This window comes from Sciurus carolinensis, chromosome 10, assembly GCF_902686445.1.
Source record: "Sciurus carolinensis chromosome 10, mSciCar1.2, whole genome shotgun sequence".
NCBI classification, from domain to species: domain Eukaryota; kingdom Metazoa; phylum Chordata; class Mammalia; order Rodentia; family Sciuridae; genus Sciurus; species Sciurus carolinensis.
Genome location: NC_062222.1, coordinates 137570737 through 137590323, shown reverse-complemented (window position 1 = coordinate 137590323; position 19587 = coordinate 137570737). Strand labels below are relative to the sequence as shown.

The 19587-nt window shown below is 63.0% G+C and overlaps 1 protein-coding gene across 4 annotated transcripts in view; it reads left to right on the top strand.

The window, feature by feature from the left end:
* The first annotated feature begins 382 nt into the window (after positions 1 to 382).
* Positions 383 to 19587, top strand: part of Ablim2 (actin binding LIM protein family member 2) — a 125936-nt gene continuing 106731 nt past the window's right edge. For 3 of the 4 annotated variants that reach the window (XM_047565967.1, XM_047565958.1, XM_047565951.1), the window contains exon 1: positions 383 to 557. Coding sequence is in view for 1 of the 4 variants with exons in the window: in XM_047565951.1 (XP_047421907.1) it covers positions 548 to 557 (10 nt within the window). In the remaining 3 variants the exon portion in view is untranslated. Of the gene's footprint in view, positions 558 to 13810; positions 13889 to 19587 lie in introns of those variants that run through there. The other variant, XM_047565961.1, reaches the window with a different exon arrangement.

Sequence of the window (19587 nt, the reverse complement as noted above, 5' to 3'; positions counted from 1 at the left end):
GTAACCTAGGAACGAAGGGGCGTTGACCAGAGGCCGCCCACAACTCGAGAAGACCTGCTCCCAGCCCCTTTCCTTTGCGCCGCCCTCGTCGCCACTCGGGGCTCCCGAGAGCCTCCACCCCACGGACACCCCCAGGCATCGGTGACAGCGCTGCAGAGCCCGAAGAGCTATTGCGGGAAGCCGCAGCGAGTGTCGCCGGGCTGCGCCTGCGCGGGCCGCGGAGGCTGCCGCTTCTTGTAGTCCGCGCGTCCCGCGGCCGCGGCGCGAAGGCGGGCAGCGGAGGCGCGGCGCCTACACTTCCCAGGGTGCGCCCCGCCCGCGGCGCGCAGGGGCGGGGCCTCCCGAGGGGCGGGGCGGGCGGGGCGGGGCTGGCGCGCGGAGGGGCTGCGGCGGCGCTGCGGGGCGGGCGCTGGCCGTGTGCTGAGACGTCCGGCGGGCAGGCGCGCGGAGGATCGCGCGGGCGCGGCACCTGCGGGTGCGGTCCCTGCGGGCGGGAGTGTCGGGCGGCCGCAGCACAGGCACCGCCCGACTCCTAGCTGCTGCCGAGATGAGTGCAGGTGAGTGCCGGCGGTCCCCGAGCTACCTCCCGGTGCCGCGAGAGCGGGGTGACATTCTAAGGTTGCACCTGCGGCATAAGGGGAAATCGCCCAGCGGCGCCACCCAACTTTTGCTCCAGGGTTTTGCAGTCCAGAGGGGTCGGCACGCAGCCCCCTGCCCCTGCGCCCGGGGCGCTTAGCTCTGTGGCGCGCGCAGAGCATCCCTTCTAGACGCGCCGGCCGTGGTAGCTGCGCAAGGCTGTCTGGTAGGTGACACTCCTTTGCTTTTCATGGGGGTCTTGGGTTGTTCCAGGCTGCAGAAAGCAGAATGGTCCGGGCGAGGGGCCCAGAGCCACCGCAGTTGTAGTCACAGAGAGGTGCGATGACAGCCCGGCTTTGCAGCAGGGGGCGCCGCCCTTGCGCTGCTCCTGCAGTGCCTGGGTGGGGGTCGTCCGCGCCCCGGGCTTGGTGGGGCAGATCCGGAGTCCGCATGTGTGTCAGGCCCCGTCCCATCTCTGTACCTCCTCTCTCCAGCCCCTGGACCCTGTGAGTCCCTGCCGCACCCACCCACCGGGATTTGACAGCCTCTGTGCTGAGCTGGAAAATCCCACGTCGCAGTAACCCATCCATGCCTTATGCTGTTGGGGAAACTGAGACCTAGAGCGGAGAGGCCTTGGTTGGAGGCTGTCTGAAGCCCAGACCAAGGATGCACTCTTCTGAGAGCCTCCTGGGGCGGGTGCTCTGACGTCTGGTGCCTGCATGCCAAGGCAGGGAGGGGCTGTCACTCCAATTTTCAGAGTGGGACCAGAAGTTCACCTGGCTTGAGCCACTTGGGCTCCAGCAACTGAACTGAGCTGGGATTTGAACCTGACTTCGGTGTGATTTCCCCCAAGTCTCTCTTGCCACTGACTGCAGTATGGCCCTTGGCCATGGTGCAGAAATCTATAAGGACGGCTGCTTCCCCCAAGGGAGATCCGATGGGGAAGGAATGAGCATGTAGGGACAGCTCACTGTGGGCTTTGGGGTGGGAGGGGTGGGGATGCTCCCAAGACCTCCCCTCAGGGGAGACTGCCTCCCCCACACCCCAACCAAGGAAGGAAGGACTGCTGCCGTGGGCACTGGGTGAGTGCAGGAGTGAGCCGCAGGCTGTGGGAGGCGGAGTCCTTTGGAAGAGGATTTCTAAAATGGCCAACCTGTTATCTGGGGGTGGCTGGGGAGGAGGGCACCCCAAGACTTGGCAGGACTGCCAGACATCTATCTAATGGCAGGTGGGGATAATGACTGGGTGTCCACTGGGTAATTTCATGTTTTCTGTGACCATAATTGATACCTCTGGTCCCTCCTGTAATCAGGAGCCTTTGGAAGGAGCATGTGCCCCCCATGGTTGTGGTTGTTGTCTCTGGAGAAGGCCAGCCAGGGATGGAGCATGGGCAAGGAGCCTGGGGTTTAACTGTATATGCACCTGGTGGCTTTGGCACTGGGGGTGCTTTTGGGAGCATGGCTTCATGACCTAGAAATGCAGCAGCACTGGTTGTATCACAGCCTTGCTGGCTGGCTGTGGTTGCCCGTTGAGTTTTAGGAGCAGGGACATTGTTTGGACAGTGCCATGGCAAGGTGGAAACAGATGGTTCTGTATCAGGCCTGGGTCCAAATCCAGTGTGCCAGCTGTGGGGCTACCTGTGCCTTGGTTTCCCCAGTGGTATGCAGTGAATGCCTTCAGATCTGTACCCAGCTCCAACCCACAGTGAGCCCAGAGGGGAGATGGTGAGTGTGGTGGCAGCTTCTCCACACAGCCACATGGTCACGATGGGCCAGGTAGGGCAGGATAAGATACCTCAGTTGGGGTGGGATGGGGACCTGGTGCCAGCTCTGCCCTCCTGAGTTCTGCAGGGCCCATGCTGCCTCTGAGCATAGATGTCCCCGGGGCAGCTGCAGGTCTGGTGGGCAGAGGTCCATGGTGTTAACTTGCTCGCATAACAGTGCTACGTACCATGCAGTGTAAATGACAGACAGTGCTGGAATCCAGAAGACTGCAGTCAAAGTTGGTCAGGGTTGGTTCCTCTTCTCCTGGCTTATAGATGGCATCGTCTCCCTTCCTCCTCACACGGCCGTCCCTCTGTGTGTGTGTGTCCTGATCTCCCCTTCTTGTGAGGTCACCAGTTAGACTGGATGAAGACCCACGCCAGTGACCTCTCTTTACATTAATAAAGGGTCCTCACACAGTCACATTCTCAGGTGTTGGGGATTGGGTCATCAGCATTTGGATTTGGGGGTACACAATGCAGCCCATAAGAGGGGAGCAGGGCCAGATGGAGGGTCTGTGAGACTGGCTGAGCTGTCTTAGGCATCCATGGCTGTTGGAGAGGACCCAAGGATGTTCCAGTCTAAATCCATCCACCTGCACAAGGGAAACTGAGGCCTGAAGAAGGAAAGAAACCATCAGAGTCAAGGAGAGGCTGTGACAGCCAGACCTGAGCCCTGGTCCTCTGACTCTGGTCAGTGTGGGCCCAGGTGCTCAGAACAGAAACACATACTTCACCTACCCCAGGATTGGGCAATGACAGAGCCACAAAGGTGTTAAAACGAGTACCAACAAAATGTTAGAAGCCACCTAGACATGGAGGCTGTGAAGGATCTTAGCCATTCAGTCCTTCTTCAACCTTTACTGAATGCCTCCTGTTATGAGCCTCACTCCAGCCCTGGGGTTTCCCATGGACTTAGAGTCTAGTGGGAATGGGAGGCATTTCTAGTCAACAATGTAGTTTGCTACATTCTAGAATTGAGTTTTGAGTTTGATAGACTCTTGGAAATTCAGTCTGATTGTCCCAGAAAAGGGAATGTCCCCTGCCGCATGTAGAAGTCTCCTGTTCGACACCCGGGCTCTCAGAGCTGTTGGGAGTGCTCTGAGCTGGTGAGGGAAAACAGGAAGGCCGGAGAGGACAGAGGGGCCGGCCTTGTGGAAGGGGCCTAGCTCATCACTGACCCTTTAAATAGGAGCTGCCTGTCAGGGCCAGCCAGGCTGCAGTTGCTGGCACTGGCAGCTGCTGGGAGTCTGGACTGCTGGCTCAGTGCCCGCCAGGCCTGGAGTCCCTGCAGTGCCTAGCCCCTTTCTTGTATTCCCTGGTGGGCCCCTGGCTCCGCTGAACTTGGCAAGTCCTGTCTCCAGGCTGGTGCTCTTGGGCTCACATCTGGCTCTGCTGCCCATTGTACCTGTTGCTATCCAGCCCCTCTGTGCTTCCATCCACTGCCACCCCCCAGGTCTCAGGGAGTGGCAGGGTAGCGGGGCAGGTGCTCAGCAGCCCCTGCCTGGCCTGGGTGGAGGCTGGGCCTGCAGTTAAAACAGCTGCAGTAGGATGATGAGCTGTGTTCAGTAGAGGCTTGGTCCCTGGGGGTGATCCCACGGGTCTGCCCAGCACCGAGGGGCCAGCAGCGGGTCACGCAAGGCCCACACACCATTGGCTCCAGCGGTGCACAGTTGCCCAGGCCCAGGAAGCCTGAGGCTGCTGGTGCCTGGCAGAGCAACCTAGTGCTGCGCCTCTGCTTACTCAGGTGTCTCCATTGCCACCTGGCTGGGTCTCCGGTGTCGGGCGGCCCCCGTGGGACGGGCTTGGATGTCGGGCATGAGGCTCACCACGTGCTCCCTCTGGGCCAGGGCAGACCTCACGTGTGCTTTCTCCCGGGATCCTCACATGGCCTCCCTGGGACACTTTCAGATGGAAAAACTGGTGCCCAGGAGGTTCCGTCAGTCGCCTGGTGTCGGGGTTTGTGAGTGAGTGGTGGAGACGAGATTGGGGCCCCGGGAGCCTGGCCCAGCCGTATGCCTCTCCGCCTGAGGGGCCCTGTCTGTCATCCACCTCTGGCTTCAGCCATAGCTGTGGCACCTGGTGCTCCCTGTGACACGTGGACGAGGGCCCTCTGAACGGGTTTGGCCGGTCTGGAGGGCCCCACCATGATGCTCCTTGGAGGGGTTCACACTCCGCTCCTCGTGGGCGCCGGGAAGCTCATTCCTGTTCTCCAGGAAGGCAGAACCAGGCCTGTCTCTCGCCACCTCCTCCACCTCATATGGGTGCTGCTGGGTCATCGCGTAGCCTGAGGACAGCTCGGACGTGGGAGGGATCGTCGCCATATTGGGCTCTGTTGACCTCCATAGCCTTGGCCCTCTGGTTCCGGCTCTCACAGCCTTACCCGGGGTCCTCAGGCCTTCTAGGTCCTGACCGAAGGGCAGCAGTCTCATGGCCTGGGCCTGGCCTCTCCTCCAGCCCACAGCCAGCCCACCTGGGGGCTCCCACTGCCTCCCCACCTGGACCTCTGTGTGACCTGTCTACAGGCCAGGACCCTCCTGGGGTGTGACCCCATCTCATGGGCTCGACGCTGCCTTTCCCCTCTGCCGTGAGCCAGTGTGCTGACCTTGAAACGAGGCTCCCTGGCGAGGAGGGAGGCTTCTTGTAGTTGGCAGGTAAATGGCACCTGTAGGGAGCGCAGTGGCCGGTTCTTGGCTTCAGTGAGGACAGGCAGGTGGGCTCACTGTGGCTTTGTTCTGGTCAGAAGCGGCCAGCCCTGTGGTGCCAGGGCTGGTTCCGTGGCTTCCCATCCTGGTGGTTCCCAGGCGGTGCTGAGTGGTATGTGATGGTCAGCAACGTTGGGGACAAGGCCCCCGGTGGTCTCGAGCTGAAGATCCCGAAGCATGAGGGCAGTTGGGTGGCGTGGGGGGCCCAGTGACCTCCTGGTCCACATCCCGGCTCCCTCCCCTGCTGGCCTCAGCTTCCCCCCAGAGTAGAGGACGCCTGCTCTGGGGAAGGCTGAGGGGGCGTTGAGGGCCCTGGACCCAGCGGGCACCAGGAGGCAGGCAGGGAGTTCTGTCACAGAGTCGGCACCCTCTGCCACTGTGGGGCAGCCTTGCAGGGGTTGGTGTGCTGGTCCACGCTGGCATCAGCTTGCCACCTGAATGGTAAGGCTTGGCCTGAGCGTGCCTGGCCCGCCTCCTCTCAGCCCTGTTCACCCCTGATCTCCAGAGAGCGGCCGCGCTCCAGGGGCATCTGCAGCACCGTCCTTGGTGTCCTGGGGAGGGGTGGTGCTTTGCGTCACGTCTCCTGAGCCCGGCTCGCCGCAGGCAATGGCCGTGGCCAGCCTGCCTTCTGCGTGACATGCATGCTGTGTATTTGGTCTTCGGGTTCTTCGTGCGTAGGAGCTGGGGTTGCAGAGACGACCCGCAGTCACTCCAGCCAGCAGACCAAGCAACCAGCGTGGGTCACTGCCATGCGTGCAGCAGGGCTCCTGTCCTGTTGGCGTCTGTCCGCAGGGCGGGGCCTCAAGCTCACTTCTGTCCCGACCGACATACGGCTGCCTCGTCCAGAGGTGTCTCACGGACACCTTTCGGGTGAGTGGTGGATGGAACTGGGTCCCACCTCACCCTCGGCTCCTCTGCCCTGCCTCTGTGGGTCGAGGATGTGGAGCCTCTGACCCCCAACTTCCCTGGGACTTCAGTGTTCCCAGGATCTGACACAGAAGGTGACATTTCAGAAGTCCCTGGTTGGCGCTGCAGTTGGGCCTAAAGTCCACAGTTCCTGGCAGCAAGCCCCAGAGTCCTCTGTGTGCCCCACCCTTTGCCCACGGCTGTCCTGGTTTTGGCTCCTGAGTGGTCCAGGTGGGTGCCTTGGAGGGACCCCAGAGGCCCAGGGGGGGAGTGCAGAAGTGGGACGGGGAGGGAGGGAAAGTCAGGAAGGGGCGTTTGGATGGGCAGATGCCACGCAGGTCCCCGGGGGCTTGCTCACTCTCTGAATCATCCTGTGGAGGGGCAGGCAGCTGGGTCTTTCTCCATAGGCCCTGTCCTTCCAGGGAAGACTGCCCTGCATGGGGCTGGGTGAGCTGCCATCCAGGAGCAAAGGGAGGCACAGACTGCAGGCGTGGAGGGGCCAGTGTGCAGGGTGGAGAGGCGGGACAGGGACAGGGTGGTGTCACCGTGAAGCCACCATGCCCCAGGGGCTCCCTTCAGGCCCAGGTACGGTCTGGCCTCCCCTGGGGTGGGGCCTCCCCTGTTTCTATCCATCAGCAGCCCTCAGGGGCTCACGGCTGTTCCAGGTGTTCCTGCAGACCCCACCAGACTCCTCACGCAGGACCATCCCAAGCGCTGGGACGCCCATACCATCCGAAGCCACCTCCTCTTCCTCCCGAGGCTCTGCCAGACTCTGCAGGGCAGTGAAGCGCTCTAGTGCTCAGGGCCTTATCTGTTGTCAGACTTGCTTCTGGTCCTGGCTGCTGGGTCCCCTGGGCTGTGGCCTGCCCTCTCTGAAATGCCTCCTCTCAGATGGTGTGGGGGCTGGATGTGGCCCCCAGAACTGTCTCTGTTTCTGTACTTGGAAAACAGATCTGTTTCCCTGTGACTAAATTAAGGACATCAACGTGGGGATGTCATTAGCGTTACTTAAGTGAGCCTGGAATATCATCGCAAGCCTCTTCCTTGATGAGAGGCAGGTGGTCAGAGCAGAGCCGGAGCTCAATGGCCGAGCAGAGCTGGGCAGAGACGCCGCTGGCCCTGAGGATGGAGGGCTGGGAGCCGAGGAGCACAGGAGGCTGGACGCGGCAAGGAAGGCTCCTTCCTGGGGCCTCCGAAGGACCAGCCAGCACGACTGGATGTCAGCACCAGGAGATGCTTGTCAGGCTTCCGTCACGTGTCAGCACCCCACACACAGACAGATGGCGGCCACCCCACCGTCCAGGGCCACTGCCGGGGGAGGGGAGGCCGAGCAGGGGACCTGAAAACATTCTGCTGGCTGAAGATTGTCCCGGGGCCTCCCTGGTTCAAAGCCTCCTCATCTCCACTGGACCAGTCACCTTGGCCCTCTGGAGGCTTTCCTCTGCGGCTCCCAGGGCAGCGCTTGCAGCCCGAAAGTCTGCAGAGTTCAGGCCGGCCCACCACCGCAGGTTCCGACCACGCCTGCCTCGGCACGCCCGGCTCCCCGGGTGGGACCCCGGGCCTCGGGGAGCGTCGTAGATGGCCCTAGTGGATGCAAGTGGTCCAACGCAGAGCCGGGAGGCCAGGGACCAGCCCAACGCCTGTCCCCTGAGCCTTGGCCGTCTTGTCCACAGTTGGGGTCAGGCTGTCCTCTAGGGGCCTCCACGTGTGGCTTGACACGTGTGGCTTGGGTCGGTGGGGACCTGAGGTCCGGCACTGCTTCAGGCACAGGGCCGGGCCACGCCTCCAGGCTGCGCACCCCACCCGCCGGGAGAAGCAGCATCTGGGTTTGGGAAGTAGGTCCTGTGTGCTGAGCTCCAACCAGATGTGTTAGGGTGCCAGGGACACCAGGGGGCTCCGTTCCCTCCGGGGGAGGGCATAACATGGATGGGCAGGAGCACATGTCACCAGAACCATGCGGGGGACAGAAAGGGCAAAGCAAGAGGAGCCCCTTCCACCTGGCACCAGGGAAGGCTTCCTGGAGGAGGTGGAAGCTGTGTGTGAGCAGAGCCCCGGGACTCTCAGAGGCCGGGGAGGGGAGGAGATTCGGGCGCAGCAGACCAGCCAGCGGGGGCACCGCAGAGCCTGGAGGTCGGGCTGGGAGTCGGCCGTGGACTGAGTGGCAGGCCCAGAGCCATGGTCACCGGTCAACCCTCCTCTGTTCCCGGGTGCTCCCTGACCACGCCCAGACAGGCTCGTGGGCATCCGGGGCCGTGGGGACACGGCTTCCTGTTCAGGGTTCCCACGGAAGGACGCCCCAGCTGTACCCCAAGGCTGTTTCCTCACCCGCCTGCGCTCGGAATCACACCACGCGGCCTGCCTGTGAGAGCCGGCGCCCACCAGGCCCCTGCCTGCTCCCAGCGGGCGGTCCCGCAGGACCTCAGGTGGTGCCCTGGCTGAGGGCTGCTCCGAGCCCTCTTGGCTTCCTGCTCTCTGATCCCGCCCAAGCCCCCGGGCCTGGGTGAAATGGAAAAGGGCTCAGTGGGAGAGCAGCCGGGTCCAGTCCCACACACAGTGTACTGGACTGTCGCCTCTCCGACAGCCTCCCGACACCCTGAGCGCCCACTGCCTCCGTGGGCTCCTTCAACCTCCACTCTGCTGGTTCTCCCTACAGTGTGGCCTCGCAGGGTGGAGGCAGCATGGGATTCTTTGCAGTGGTTCTAGGTCCCTGAGGGTCAACCGGGGTAGCAGCTGGGACATTGGCCACGGAAGGGGCCGTGGCAGCTTCTGGGAGGCCTCTCTCTTTGTGCATGGCATGGCCCTGTCCTTGGGAGTTGGAGCTGGTGGCATCCAGCGAGGCCTTGGTGTTCCCCTCCTCTGGACACGGGGCCGCGGCTGGCTATTCTTGGGAAGGATAGTGCTCACAGGAGAGGAAGGTGCGCCTGCAGGCAGACCTTCTGAGCTGGCCCTGGCTGTCTGGAGCGCAGGAGGCCACAGGCCCCTAGCCCTGAGGAAGAGGCCGGGGAGGCCTTGCAGTGACCTCACGGGGTGGGTGAGGACAGCGGCAGCACCTCCTCTTGCAGTTCTGGAGGCCCAAGTCCCAAACCAGGACCACATGGTGCGGCGGGGCAGTGTCCTGCTCAGGCCTAGGGCGAAGCAGTCCTTGCCTCTGTGTGCCAGGGTGGCTGCCAGCGTTCCCCGGCTCGCAGCTGTCAGCCCACACAAAGGCCAGCACCTTCGAATCCCGCTGCTCCGTTCTCTGCTCCTCCTCAGGAGCCTTCTCTCTGTGCAAAACACCCTCTGCCCCTTTCCAGAGGACAGGTGAGTGCGCAGGGCCCCCAGGTGGTGCAGGATGAGCCCCGCCCCGTCTTCAGCTCAGCCACAGCTGCAAAGCACCCCCACCGCACGAGGTCGGGGTCCTGCTCTAGAGAGCAGCACGTGGGCATCCTTTGGGGGCTGCTATTCAGCTGACCCCTGGTGGCCCTCAGAGTGCCCGTCTCTGGGCCTGGGACCCCTCTCCCTGCGGCGTCTCTGGACTGTCTGAGCGTGAGAACGACGTCTCGTAGGATAAAAACTACTCTTAACTCAGCTAAACGTAACCCTCCCCGAGTCCTGTGAGCTAGACGGTCACAGCCTGCTGATGGGATCAGTGTGTAGCCTCTCAGGAAGCGAGCGACGGGGAGGAATGGGCCTCTCAATGGAGGCCTGCTGCTCTGGAGCCTCCTGAAGCAGGGCTCCGGCACATGGCAGTGGGTCTGTGCCCCCAGAGCCCGCGGGGCTGCATTCCCCACCACGCCAGCCAGCAGCCAGAGAGCCCGGCCCAGCACAGTCCACCCACAGCGGCGGCTCTCAGCCTCCTGAGTCGTGGGACTCACCATTACTAAGGGTCTGGAAGAACTTGCTGATGCGGGTCATGTTGATGTTTGCTGTCTTAGAAACTAAACCAGGATTTAAAAAAATATCATTGAGGGAACAAAACCCTTTGTATGTTGACCTACGAGCCTCTTTATTGGGCTGTGGCTCCCTGACAGTTTTGCAGACCTTATTCATATCTGGCTTAATGGTGGACAGCTGGACTTGGCTGGCCAGCTCTGTGTTCAGTCACAGAGTCAGTGTTGTGATGTCACAGGCCATGCAGCTGCTGCAGCCCTGCATTGTCGGGAGAGAGGCGAGGCGACTCAGCCAGCATTCCATCGCCATGATGAAAGGCCCGAGGCGTTCGCTTCTATAAAGGGAAGGTTTATTTTGGTCACAGGCTTAGAGGTCCTCATGAATGATTGGGAAGACCTGTTGCTTTTAGGCCCCTGTTGGGGATGCTGGGTGGCCATGGCAGGGAGCATGTGGCAGAGTGAACCAGGAAGAGGAAGGGTCAGGTTCCACTGTCCCCTTCGAAGGCATGCTCCAATGACCCAGGACCTCCCAATAGGCCCTCCTTCTGAAGGTTCAGCCTCCCACTAGCACCACCTGGGAATCGCGCCTTCAACACCTGGGCCCCTGGGGACACTCAGCAGTGACAAGGGAAATAACACCTTCGCCTATTTTGACCATGATCTTGACCCCACTGAGTTCCTGCTAGGGTCTTGGGGACTGTCAGGAATCACTGGGCCACACTTTGATAATATCTATTAAAGAATAAATATTATGCAGTCATTAAAAAGAGTTTCAAGAGTTGGTAGAGTCTAGCATGTGAGGAGTGGAGGTAGCTGAAGAATACGGGATCTGCACATTTTGCACAGCTGAATCCCTGCAAAATACTCAGACGCGCTAGAAGAAAACGCATCAAGGTGCGATGCGGTGGGCAACTTCCTCATCCCACCGCCTCGCTGCTCCATGTGCTTATTTGTTTCAAGGATGTGTGAGTGACAGGGTTTGGCTGGATACTCAGTCTCGAGGACGTTCTGTTGAAGAGCAGCTGTTGGACTCCCTGGCACCTGCTGGGTCTTGCTCTGGGACCACTTTCTGTACTTTGGAAGGGGGTCTCCATTGTGAGCTAGGACCGTGAGTGGTATTGAAATGTTACAAGCACAGGTTCTAAAATGTGCGTGAACTCTGGAGATCACTAGTCTACGATTATAAAAATGAGGGGATTCTTCTTGGAGTGAATCCTGTGGTTGCTGATGAGCTCTGGAATTCTGTGTCCTTGGCAGGCATGCTTACACCTGGCAGGGCCCCAGCAGAGAGCTAAATATATCCTGGGTGTGTGCAGCAACCTCAGGCACCCCCTGGAGCTGACCAGAGTGGAATCCAAGGCAGTGATTGATTTATCTCATAAAAATCAATGCCTGCCATTTATGGGACATCTAGTAGCCCTGGGCACAGTAGAGAGCGGTATGGGCTTGACCTCCAACCCCGAGAATCCCTGTGGGTAGAGGTCATTGCTCCCAATTTGCAGACAAGACAGGATGCCTGGCGGGCCCGAGGTCCTGGGGCTGGTAGAGTGGGCAGTGGGGTCAAACCCGCCCGTGGCTCTTGGAGCACAGCCCAGGCTCTCTGCCTGGAGAGCACGTGTCTCCCGACTGGGCTCTGCAGGCTCCCGGGAGTAAGGAGTGCCTGATGAAACCCCTGTGGTTGGCGGCGGGGTTTCCGCTCTCAAGCTGTCTGCGCGCTCACGGGCACCTTTGGCACTTACCCACCCGCTCCTAGTCCCTCACCCAGTTTTCAGTGGGGATGCCGAGGCCAGGGGGTGTGGAGAGGCCCAGTGGTCTCCGGTAGGGCCAGCCTCCTTCCAGACTGTGCCCTCCTGGTCTGCGCAGTGGGGAGGCGCCTCAGCAGCGGGGCTGGCTCTGCCTCTGGGTCTCCTCCATGCCTCACTGCCTCGGCTGGCCCTCCTGGTCCTCAGCTTTTGGCCCCAGGCACAGCAATGACACCATCAGCCGGAGGGATGGGTGTGCTGGACGCCAGGAGGGACAACAGCCCTTCCTGGCTGACTGGGACCCTCGGCCCCCAGGGTCGGCCACTTGGTAAGAACATCTTCCTCGAAATGAGGCTGGTGGGTCTTGCCCACATTGGGGCTCTGGGAGCTGCCCCCTGGTGACAATCTGTTCTGAGACGTGATACCTCTTGACTGCAGAGTCCCCCAGGCCCTGCGGGTCTCAAGAGGGCTCTGCTCTGGATCCAGGGAGGTGGGTCAGCCCAGGCCTCAGCCTGCTGCTCACAGGTACCTCCTCGGGCTTGATAGCCTGCAGGGTGTGGTGGCTTACCCACCGGCTCCTCCCTCCCTGTGCCTTGACCTCACAGGAAGGCTCCCCTCCTCCAGCCCGGCCTCCTGTAAGCCCACCCCAGCCTGCCTCCCATGGGCAGCTGTGTCCTCCCACATGGGCAGCTGGTGTGTCCACACTTGAGTGTCCTCCCTGGCCAGGGGCCGAGGCGTCTGATACAGTTCCTCCCCAGGAGCTGCAGCCCCTGCGGCAAGAGACGGGAGGCCATGGCAACAGAGCGCCCAGGTCCGCAGGTCACAGGCCCGGCGGGGTTCACAGCTGGCCTGGACAGAGGTCGTGGCAGGTTTCCTGAAGGGGCGACATCCTGGCAAGTGGGAGTCAGCCAGAAGAGGGCTGGGCACAGGGTTGGCGCTCAAGGACCCAGCGAGGACAGCTGTCCGGGCCTCCTGGGCTGCTCTGCCTCCACGCTGGGCAGCTCTTGTGGCAGCTGACCCTCCGAGGATCCAGCCGCAGACCTTGGGGTGTGGTGAGGAGAGGGAAGTGGAGAGATCAGGTGCCATGAAATGCAGTTCTCGGGGCCTGTGCTTGGTCACCTGTAGAGCAGGTGGGGCCAGGACAGCCTTTCTGAAGGCTGGCTGCCCCTCCATGCAGGTCATGCTGGCCGAGCCAGGGTGGACACTGGTGCTGGCATGCCCTTCAAGATGTCCAGCCATGGGCTGACGGGAGGAAAGTGCCTCAGGCTGGTGTGGCCAGGCCGAGGAGGACTTGGTCATACAGACGGGAGAGGGAGGCCGAGGGAGTACAGGGCGGGAACCAAGGCCAGTCCCTGTGTCTCCTGCCGGTCCGCGGGCTGCTTTCCTTGCCCTATCCCCCCACTCACCCCTAGAACTGAGGTCCCTCAAGGCCGGCAGGTGGACTGCCCTCTGCAGACCCTGGGGTTCCTCACAGCCCACCAGGAGTGGAGGGCACTGCCCTTGGGGATGCAGAGCAGGGAACCCCTGAAGGGCGACAGCCTGGTCATCCTCCAGGGAAGGGTGGGTGGTCCAGCACGAGGGCCGAGTCCTCCCTGCACCCCCGCCCCCCGTGTGACAGCAGTCACACCGGGGACCAGGCAGTGTGGCCGCCAGCCTGCTGCCCATCGCCCTTGAGGCTTCACAGCGCCTGGCAGTGCCTGGCGGTCCTTCAGGCCAGGGGCAGCAGGTGCCATCAGGAAGCCAGGTGACAGGATCGTGCCCTGTGCTCCTGGAGGTGGGCAGGCCTCCCCAGGGCTCCCTGGGCACTGGGGCCTCTGTGCTGGCCCCAGCTGAGCGGCCACAGGAGGCCGGCAGTGCCCTGTGCTGGGGAGAACAGTCTGGAGGCCACTGGCCTGAGTGGACAGCACAGTGGCAGCGTTCAGGGCTACATGGACTAGGAGATGCAGGGAGGGGACCTGGCAGCCTCCTGGCCCTCACTGCCCCAGTTCTGGAAAGAGGGTCAGCTGTGCCAGGAATAGAACCTTCCAGTGCCCAAGGCGCCGCCTGACTCTGGGGCTGCAGTGACCAGCAACCGGGCCTCTGGCGCTGGCATCAGGGCTGGTGACCGGCTACCTGGACAGCATCAGGACACGGTCAGGGGCACAGGGGCTGGTCCTGCTCTGTCCAGCAGCCGCGTCCCCTGCGCGCCCTCCCCGTCCACGAGCAGGAGGAGTGTCCACAGATGTCCGTGCACGAGCAGGCCCAGCCCGAGCACTTTTCCTCCCCAGTCCACGCGAAGCTCAGGCAGAACGTCGGGAGCTCTGGACCTCTGGCTGCACGCGTGCCTGGGTAAGAGCGCTCAGGGCGGAAGCCTGGACAGACCTGGCCAGCGGGCAGATTCTCCTGCGGGGCCCACGCGGTCACCTGGCAGGGAGGGCTGCTGCGTGGACGCGCGTGTAGACCGCTCCGAATGAGGCGCTCCTGCACTCAGGTCCAGCACCGCCCCTGTGGGGGGAAGTTGGATTACTCAGATGTCCTCTGCCTGACCCAGATCACACCGATGTTCCTGACGAGGCCGTGTCCCTGGGCACCGCCAGCTCCTGCTGAGCAGAAGTGGATTGCAGGGGACACTCAGGAGGAGGCTGGGTGGCTGGTGTTACCGCGGGTTGTGTCTGGGGCCTGGGCTGCGGGTTTCTAATCCACAGAGGCCAGTTTTCTCCTGCTCAGGCTGGGCCCTTCGCGGGGCACTGGGATGTCCACGCCCATTAGTCTTACTCCAGAACCCTCATGGGCACTGAGTGCTCCGGGGGAGAGGGGAGCGGGGTGACCGGGCCACAGGGCCAGAAAGAGACCAGACTCTGAGGTCAGGGCTGGCTGTCCCTTGCTGGCCCTGTGCACCACCCCAAGGTGCTGTGCAGAAGAACAAGCTTGTTTGGACGGGCGAGAGGCCACATGGGCGGGCCCAGGGGGCTGGAGATGGGAGACATCAGCTGCTGGAGGTCAGCTCAAAGGTCCTGGAGAAGGGCGGTCAGGCAGCAGCCTTTGCTGTTGGGTGCAGGCCAGGAGTCGGCCACCACGGGGGACACCAATGCCCGGGAGAGGAGAGGGCCTGCCCTGCTGTGAGGCCAGCTTGGGCCCCGGAACCAGCTAGGTTGCTGCCGCTTACTTTCAGGGGCCTCTGAGGGGGAGTGGCAGGGCAGGCGCCAGCCCGTTCCCTAGGGCTCTTGGGTTATCCCCCGCTCTCCCTGGAGCTCCACAACATATTCTGGAAAAGCTTCTGAACCTAGAGAAAAGCTGAAACAGTGGAGAACCACGAACACTGCTGTCTGCCTCGTCTGGACGCAGTTCTTCACATGCTGCCTCGGGCACGTCCCGCGGTCTCTCCTGAACCCCTGGAAAGCGAGCTCCCTCGGCCCCGGGCACCCCAGATCGTGTGCCCTGCTTGCCCTGGGCTTTTGTGTTGCTACGATGGACGGCCTGAGGCTGGGTAACTTGTAAAGAATGGAGGCTCATTTGGTTTACGATTCTGGTGTCTGGAAAGCGCAACCTGCAGGGTGCCAGCATATGGCAGGGTGCCCTGGCTGCGTCACGATGTGGAGAAGCCAAAGAGAGACAGCTGCATGCAGAACAGGCCTCCTGCATGGAGGCCCTGCTCCATGGCAGCCTCGCTCTGGAGGACCCAGGAGACCTCACCCCTGCTGTGAGGAGGCTTGGATCCCTGGAGGGTGGAACCGTGGCCTGGTCATCTTCCCCTGGGCCTCGCCTCTGAGGTTCCGCCCCCTGCACACTGTTCACTGGGGTCCAAGCTTCCAGCTTGTGACCTCTGGGACAAACCACATCAGCCAGGCACCGGTGACCCACGTGGCCCCACAGAGGAGCTCTGCCCATCCTCCCTGCAGCGGGTGCCCATCCCTTGGACCTGCTTTGTCCCCGGTGCTCACAGCCTCTCCCCTGTTCTAATGTGTGTTGCGCTGCATTCGAGGAGCCCAGACCTGTGGGCTGGAGGCGTGGCCCACCGCCTGCCTTGGCCTGAGTCTTTGCGCCAGGCCGGCCAGCTCCCTGCAAGAGTTGGGCTGGGCCGCGTCCGCCTCTGAGCACCTGCAGAGCTACGTCCACACCTGCGTCTTTGAGCCCGGCTCAGGTGATGTGTCCAAGGTGACCCTGGAAGTGGCAGTGTTGGCCAGAGTGTCTCCTGCCAGACCACCCTCCCGAGCGCAGACCACCCTCCCGAGCGCAGACCACCCTCCCGAGGGCAGACCACCCTCCCGAGCGCAGACCACCCTCCCGAGCGCAGACCACCCTCCCGAGGGCAGACCACCCTCCCGAGCGCAGACCACCCTCCCGAGGGCAGACCACCCTCCCGAGCGCAGACCACCCTCCCGAGCGCAGACCACCCTCCCGAGGGCAGACCACCCTCCCGAGGGCTGCTGGCTGCCCTGGTCCAGGCCTTCACCCAGAGGGGCGCGAGGGCCGTCTGGCCCGCTCCCCAGGCCAGGCACAGGAAGGGTGGGTCCTTTCAACCTCTGCGGCTGGAAGGGAAGGGGGCTTTTCCCGCGCTCCCGGGCACTGGCAGGTGGTGTGTTCCCACCTGCTTCCGTTTCTGGCCACCTGTTTCCCAGGGTTCCTGTCCCCTCAGCTTGTTTTTCTGTGGCTCTGCGTGTCCTTATCAACTCGGGAGGCAGGTGGGTGTGGGGATGGCGTGCTGTTGGGAAGGCAGGATCCCTGCCGATGGGTCTTCCCATCTCCCGTGGGGCCCGGAGGCAGGTTGGGGACAGTGGGGGGCTTCCCACCCTGGGGGGGTGGTTGGGGACAGAGGCTCTCAGGACTCTGGAGGCTGCCTAAGGGGACCTCTGCCTAAGTGACCCGACTGACCGGGCTGTTGGCACTGTAGCCAGCGTCTGTGGATGCCTCAGGGGACCCTGGAAGTCACCGTCTCAAGGGGACTTTGTGTCGCACATTGTCCTAAGGCACTGTCCACCAGCACAGCGGAGGTGGGCACTCCTGGTGGGGCAGAGCACGGGGACAAGGGTGGCGTGCAGGGAGCGGGGCTGCAGGAGGCACCAGGCTCAGGATCGGGAACGAGGAGCTTGGTCTCAGCGGGGAGAGCTCGTGGCCTCTGTGTGGGGGACCCAGGGGTCAGTCTGGTAGGGAGGTGGGAGCCATTACTGTGGGACTGAGCTAGACAGGCCCAGGCACTCTGACCACTGGGACTTGGAGGGGAAGCCGCCAGTGCCCGTGTGCCCGCGTGCCCGCGTGTACCAGGCAGGGCCTGGCTTCCTCTCACGTGGCCTCTCCCTGGTGGGTGGGCACCCTCTGAGGCTCTGAGAGGTGGAGTCGCTGGGCTGGGCCAGGGTCAGGGGCTGCTGGGTGGAGTGGCCAGCTCAGGGCTGAGTAGGCTGCAGAAGGCAGCCACCCGGGCCAGGCCGTGTGTCCTGTGGCTTTGCTGGGGTGGCCACGGTGGAGACCATGGGCTGAGAGAGAACAGCGTGTGTCCAGAGGAGCCCCGAGGCCTTGCCAGTCAGGGGCTCAGCAGGGGGCGGGCAGCGCCCCCCGCACCCCTTCTTTACGGCCTTGAGAGCGTGGGGGTGTCGCCCTTGCTGTAGAGCCAGCCTGCCAGCGTCCCTTGCGCTCCACGCCTCTCGTCTGTGGGCAGTGCTCAGAGGTGGCACTGGAGGTGGTTGGCACCTGGAAGGTGGGACGGGGAAACCCAGGCTGCTGCAAACCCCAGGCCTCTTCAGCTCCTCAGCGTGAAGCCCCGAATGGGAAGTCCTGCACCTGAACCTGCTTCAGGCACAGGAGAGTCCGAAGCGCTGCGCCGCATTCCGTCAGCCCACGCGGGCAGGGCGGGTCTGGCACATGGCTGGGTGCCAGGCTTCGCTGGGCCCTGTGCCTCCCGTGCACACGCGGCCATTCCTGCTGCAGGAGCCCTGCTGGGGAGCTGGGGCGGCACGTGGAGCCATGGCAGCCCCAGGGACCCAGGCCCCTTTCCTGTCTGACCAGACCCCTTGCTGGGCCCCTGGTTGGGCCAGATGGGCAGACCCAGCACTTTCCCCTCACCCACAGAGCAGCCCAGCGGGCCCCCAGGTGGCCACACGGTGCTCCAGGGCTGCAAGGTGGCCAGGGCAACATGGCCAGGAGCAAGAGGAAGAGCTGTGGGCCAGGGTGCAGGACCCGCCCACTGGCTGTGTGTGGACCTCCTCTCGTCCTGCCTGAAGTCCTGGCCTCCACCCTGCCACCAGTCAGGGACAGCTCTGGAGGCTGGGACAGAAGTCCCTGCCCTGCAGTGACAGCCTGCTTGTGGGCCCAGAACCAGTTTAGTGGGTCACAGCAGCCCCGTTATGTAAGAAGGGGAGCTGACCAGGAAAGAGCAGAGCCCGTCGCAATAACGTGGGGAAGTGCTTCTGCGTGGACGCCGCTCATGCATGACATTGACCAGATCACTGCTGTGAGGGAGGCTGAGGACGCCCCCGCATCCCGGGCATCATCTGGCGTCCACATCCTGCGAGTGTCGCCTCAGTTGGGAGAAGGCGAGCTTGCCGATGGCTCGCACTGGGGCTGCCCAGCGGGAGGCTCACCTGGATTTTCCCAGGGGCTCAGACGGCCTCGCAGTCGCTCCCACGAGGGCGAGGTAGGAGGAGATTACACAGGCCGCAGGAAAGCGGCAGTGACCACAGAAACAGATCCATCAGAGGGACGCGGTCTCAAGTCTCAAGTCAGCAGCCACCAGCAGCGGACAAGGCCAGGGAACCCCCTGGGGACCGCCATGCACACCTTGATTTCAGCCCAGGGATGCTGATCTTGCACTCCTGGCCTCCAGAACTGGGAGAGGAGACACTGCTGTTGTTTGAAGCCGCTCAGTTTGTGGCACTCTGCCACTGTAGCCCCAGGGAGCCAGCGCGCGGCCACGCAGCTCCCAGAGGCATGGTGGCCTGAGTCCTCATTGCTCAGGGCTGCTGCGTCTGTCAACTCCTCCTGGAACAACAGGCTGCCCTGTGTGACCTCCCTCCAGTGGCAGAAGTGCAGTGCAGTCAGCAGGAGCAGGCGAGGCCTGTGTGCCCATGACCAGAGCCAGCACAGGGACGAGCAGAGTCATGGGCAGGAGACACTCTCTCCAGGAGCCGAGGAAGGGTGTGGATGCAGGCGGCCCAAACTCAGTCCCTGCCACACAGGTGTGCGCACCTATACCTGCAGGACCACCGCCCGCAGCGTGCAGGCCCCTGTCTGTGCCAGTGTCTCAGCTGACCAGCGACAGGGAAGCTGGCTCAAAGTGCCTGGCCCGGCCCTGTCCCCAGGTTGACTTCTCAGCTCTGCCTGTCTTTGGCTCTGCCTGAGCATCAGCCCAGCAGGTGCAGAAAGCCCTGCAGCTGCCCCCTCGCAGCCTCGCTGTCCTTAGGAGGGTGGACCGGGGAGCCCCAGCAAGGCCCTCCTCCATGGAGCAATCGAGGCCAGGCATGGGGCATGCAGATTTCAGTTTAGCTCAAGCCAATCAGGGCCCAGCAGAGCTGGAGGTGGGGCCCCTCCGGCCCAATCACATGGCTGAGAACGGAAGGGGGCGGGCAGGAGGTTCCTCCAGGGAATCCTTTGGAACAGTGGGTCACCAAGGGGAAGGTGGCTGCAGTGGACAGTAACTGTCCACCATTTGGGGCCTTCTCCCTTCCCCAGTCCCCCACCAGGGTCACGCAGATTTTCTGGGTCGGGGCCAGGTGCAGGTGGCTGCTGTGGGATGCTCTTAGGTCCATGCCACACCACCCCTCCTGCCCCAGCTGGGAGCCACTGTCTGTCCTCCAGAGGGATGCTGGCCCCACTGCCCCCTGCTGCCCCCTTTCAGCACCCATGGACAAGGGGCAGCCTGTGGTACCCTACCCCCACCACAAGCCAGGAGTCGCCTCTAAGCCTGAGGGTCTCCCCTCCCTCGCTCTCGTCTGTCCACCACGCGTTTTCCTGAGGCCCACTCCTCCTTTTCAGGCCTGGACCACCTGATAAGCCCCCAGGCCCCACGCTCCAGAGGGAGGTGACCCCGCAGGCCTCCGCCTCCCGCCTCCCTCCCC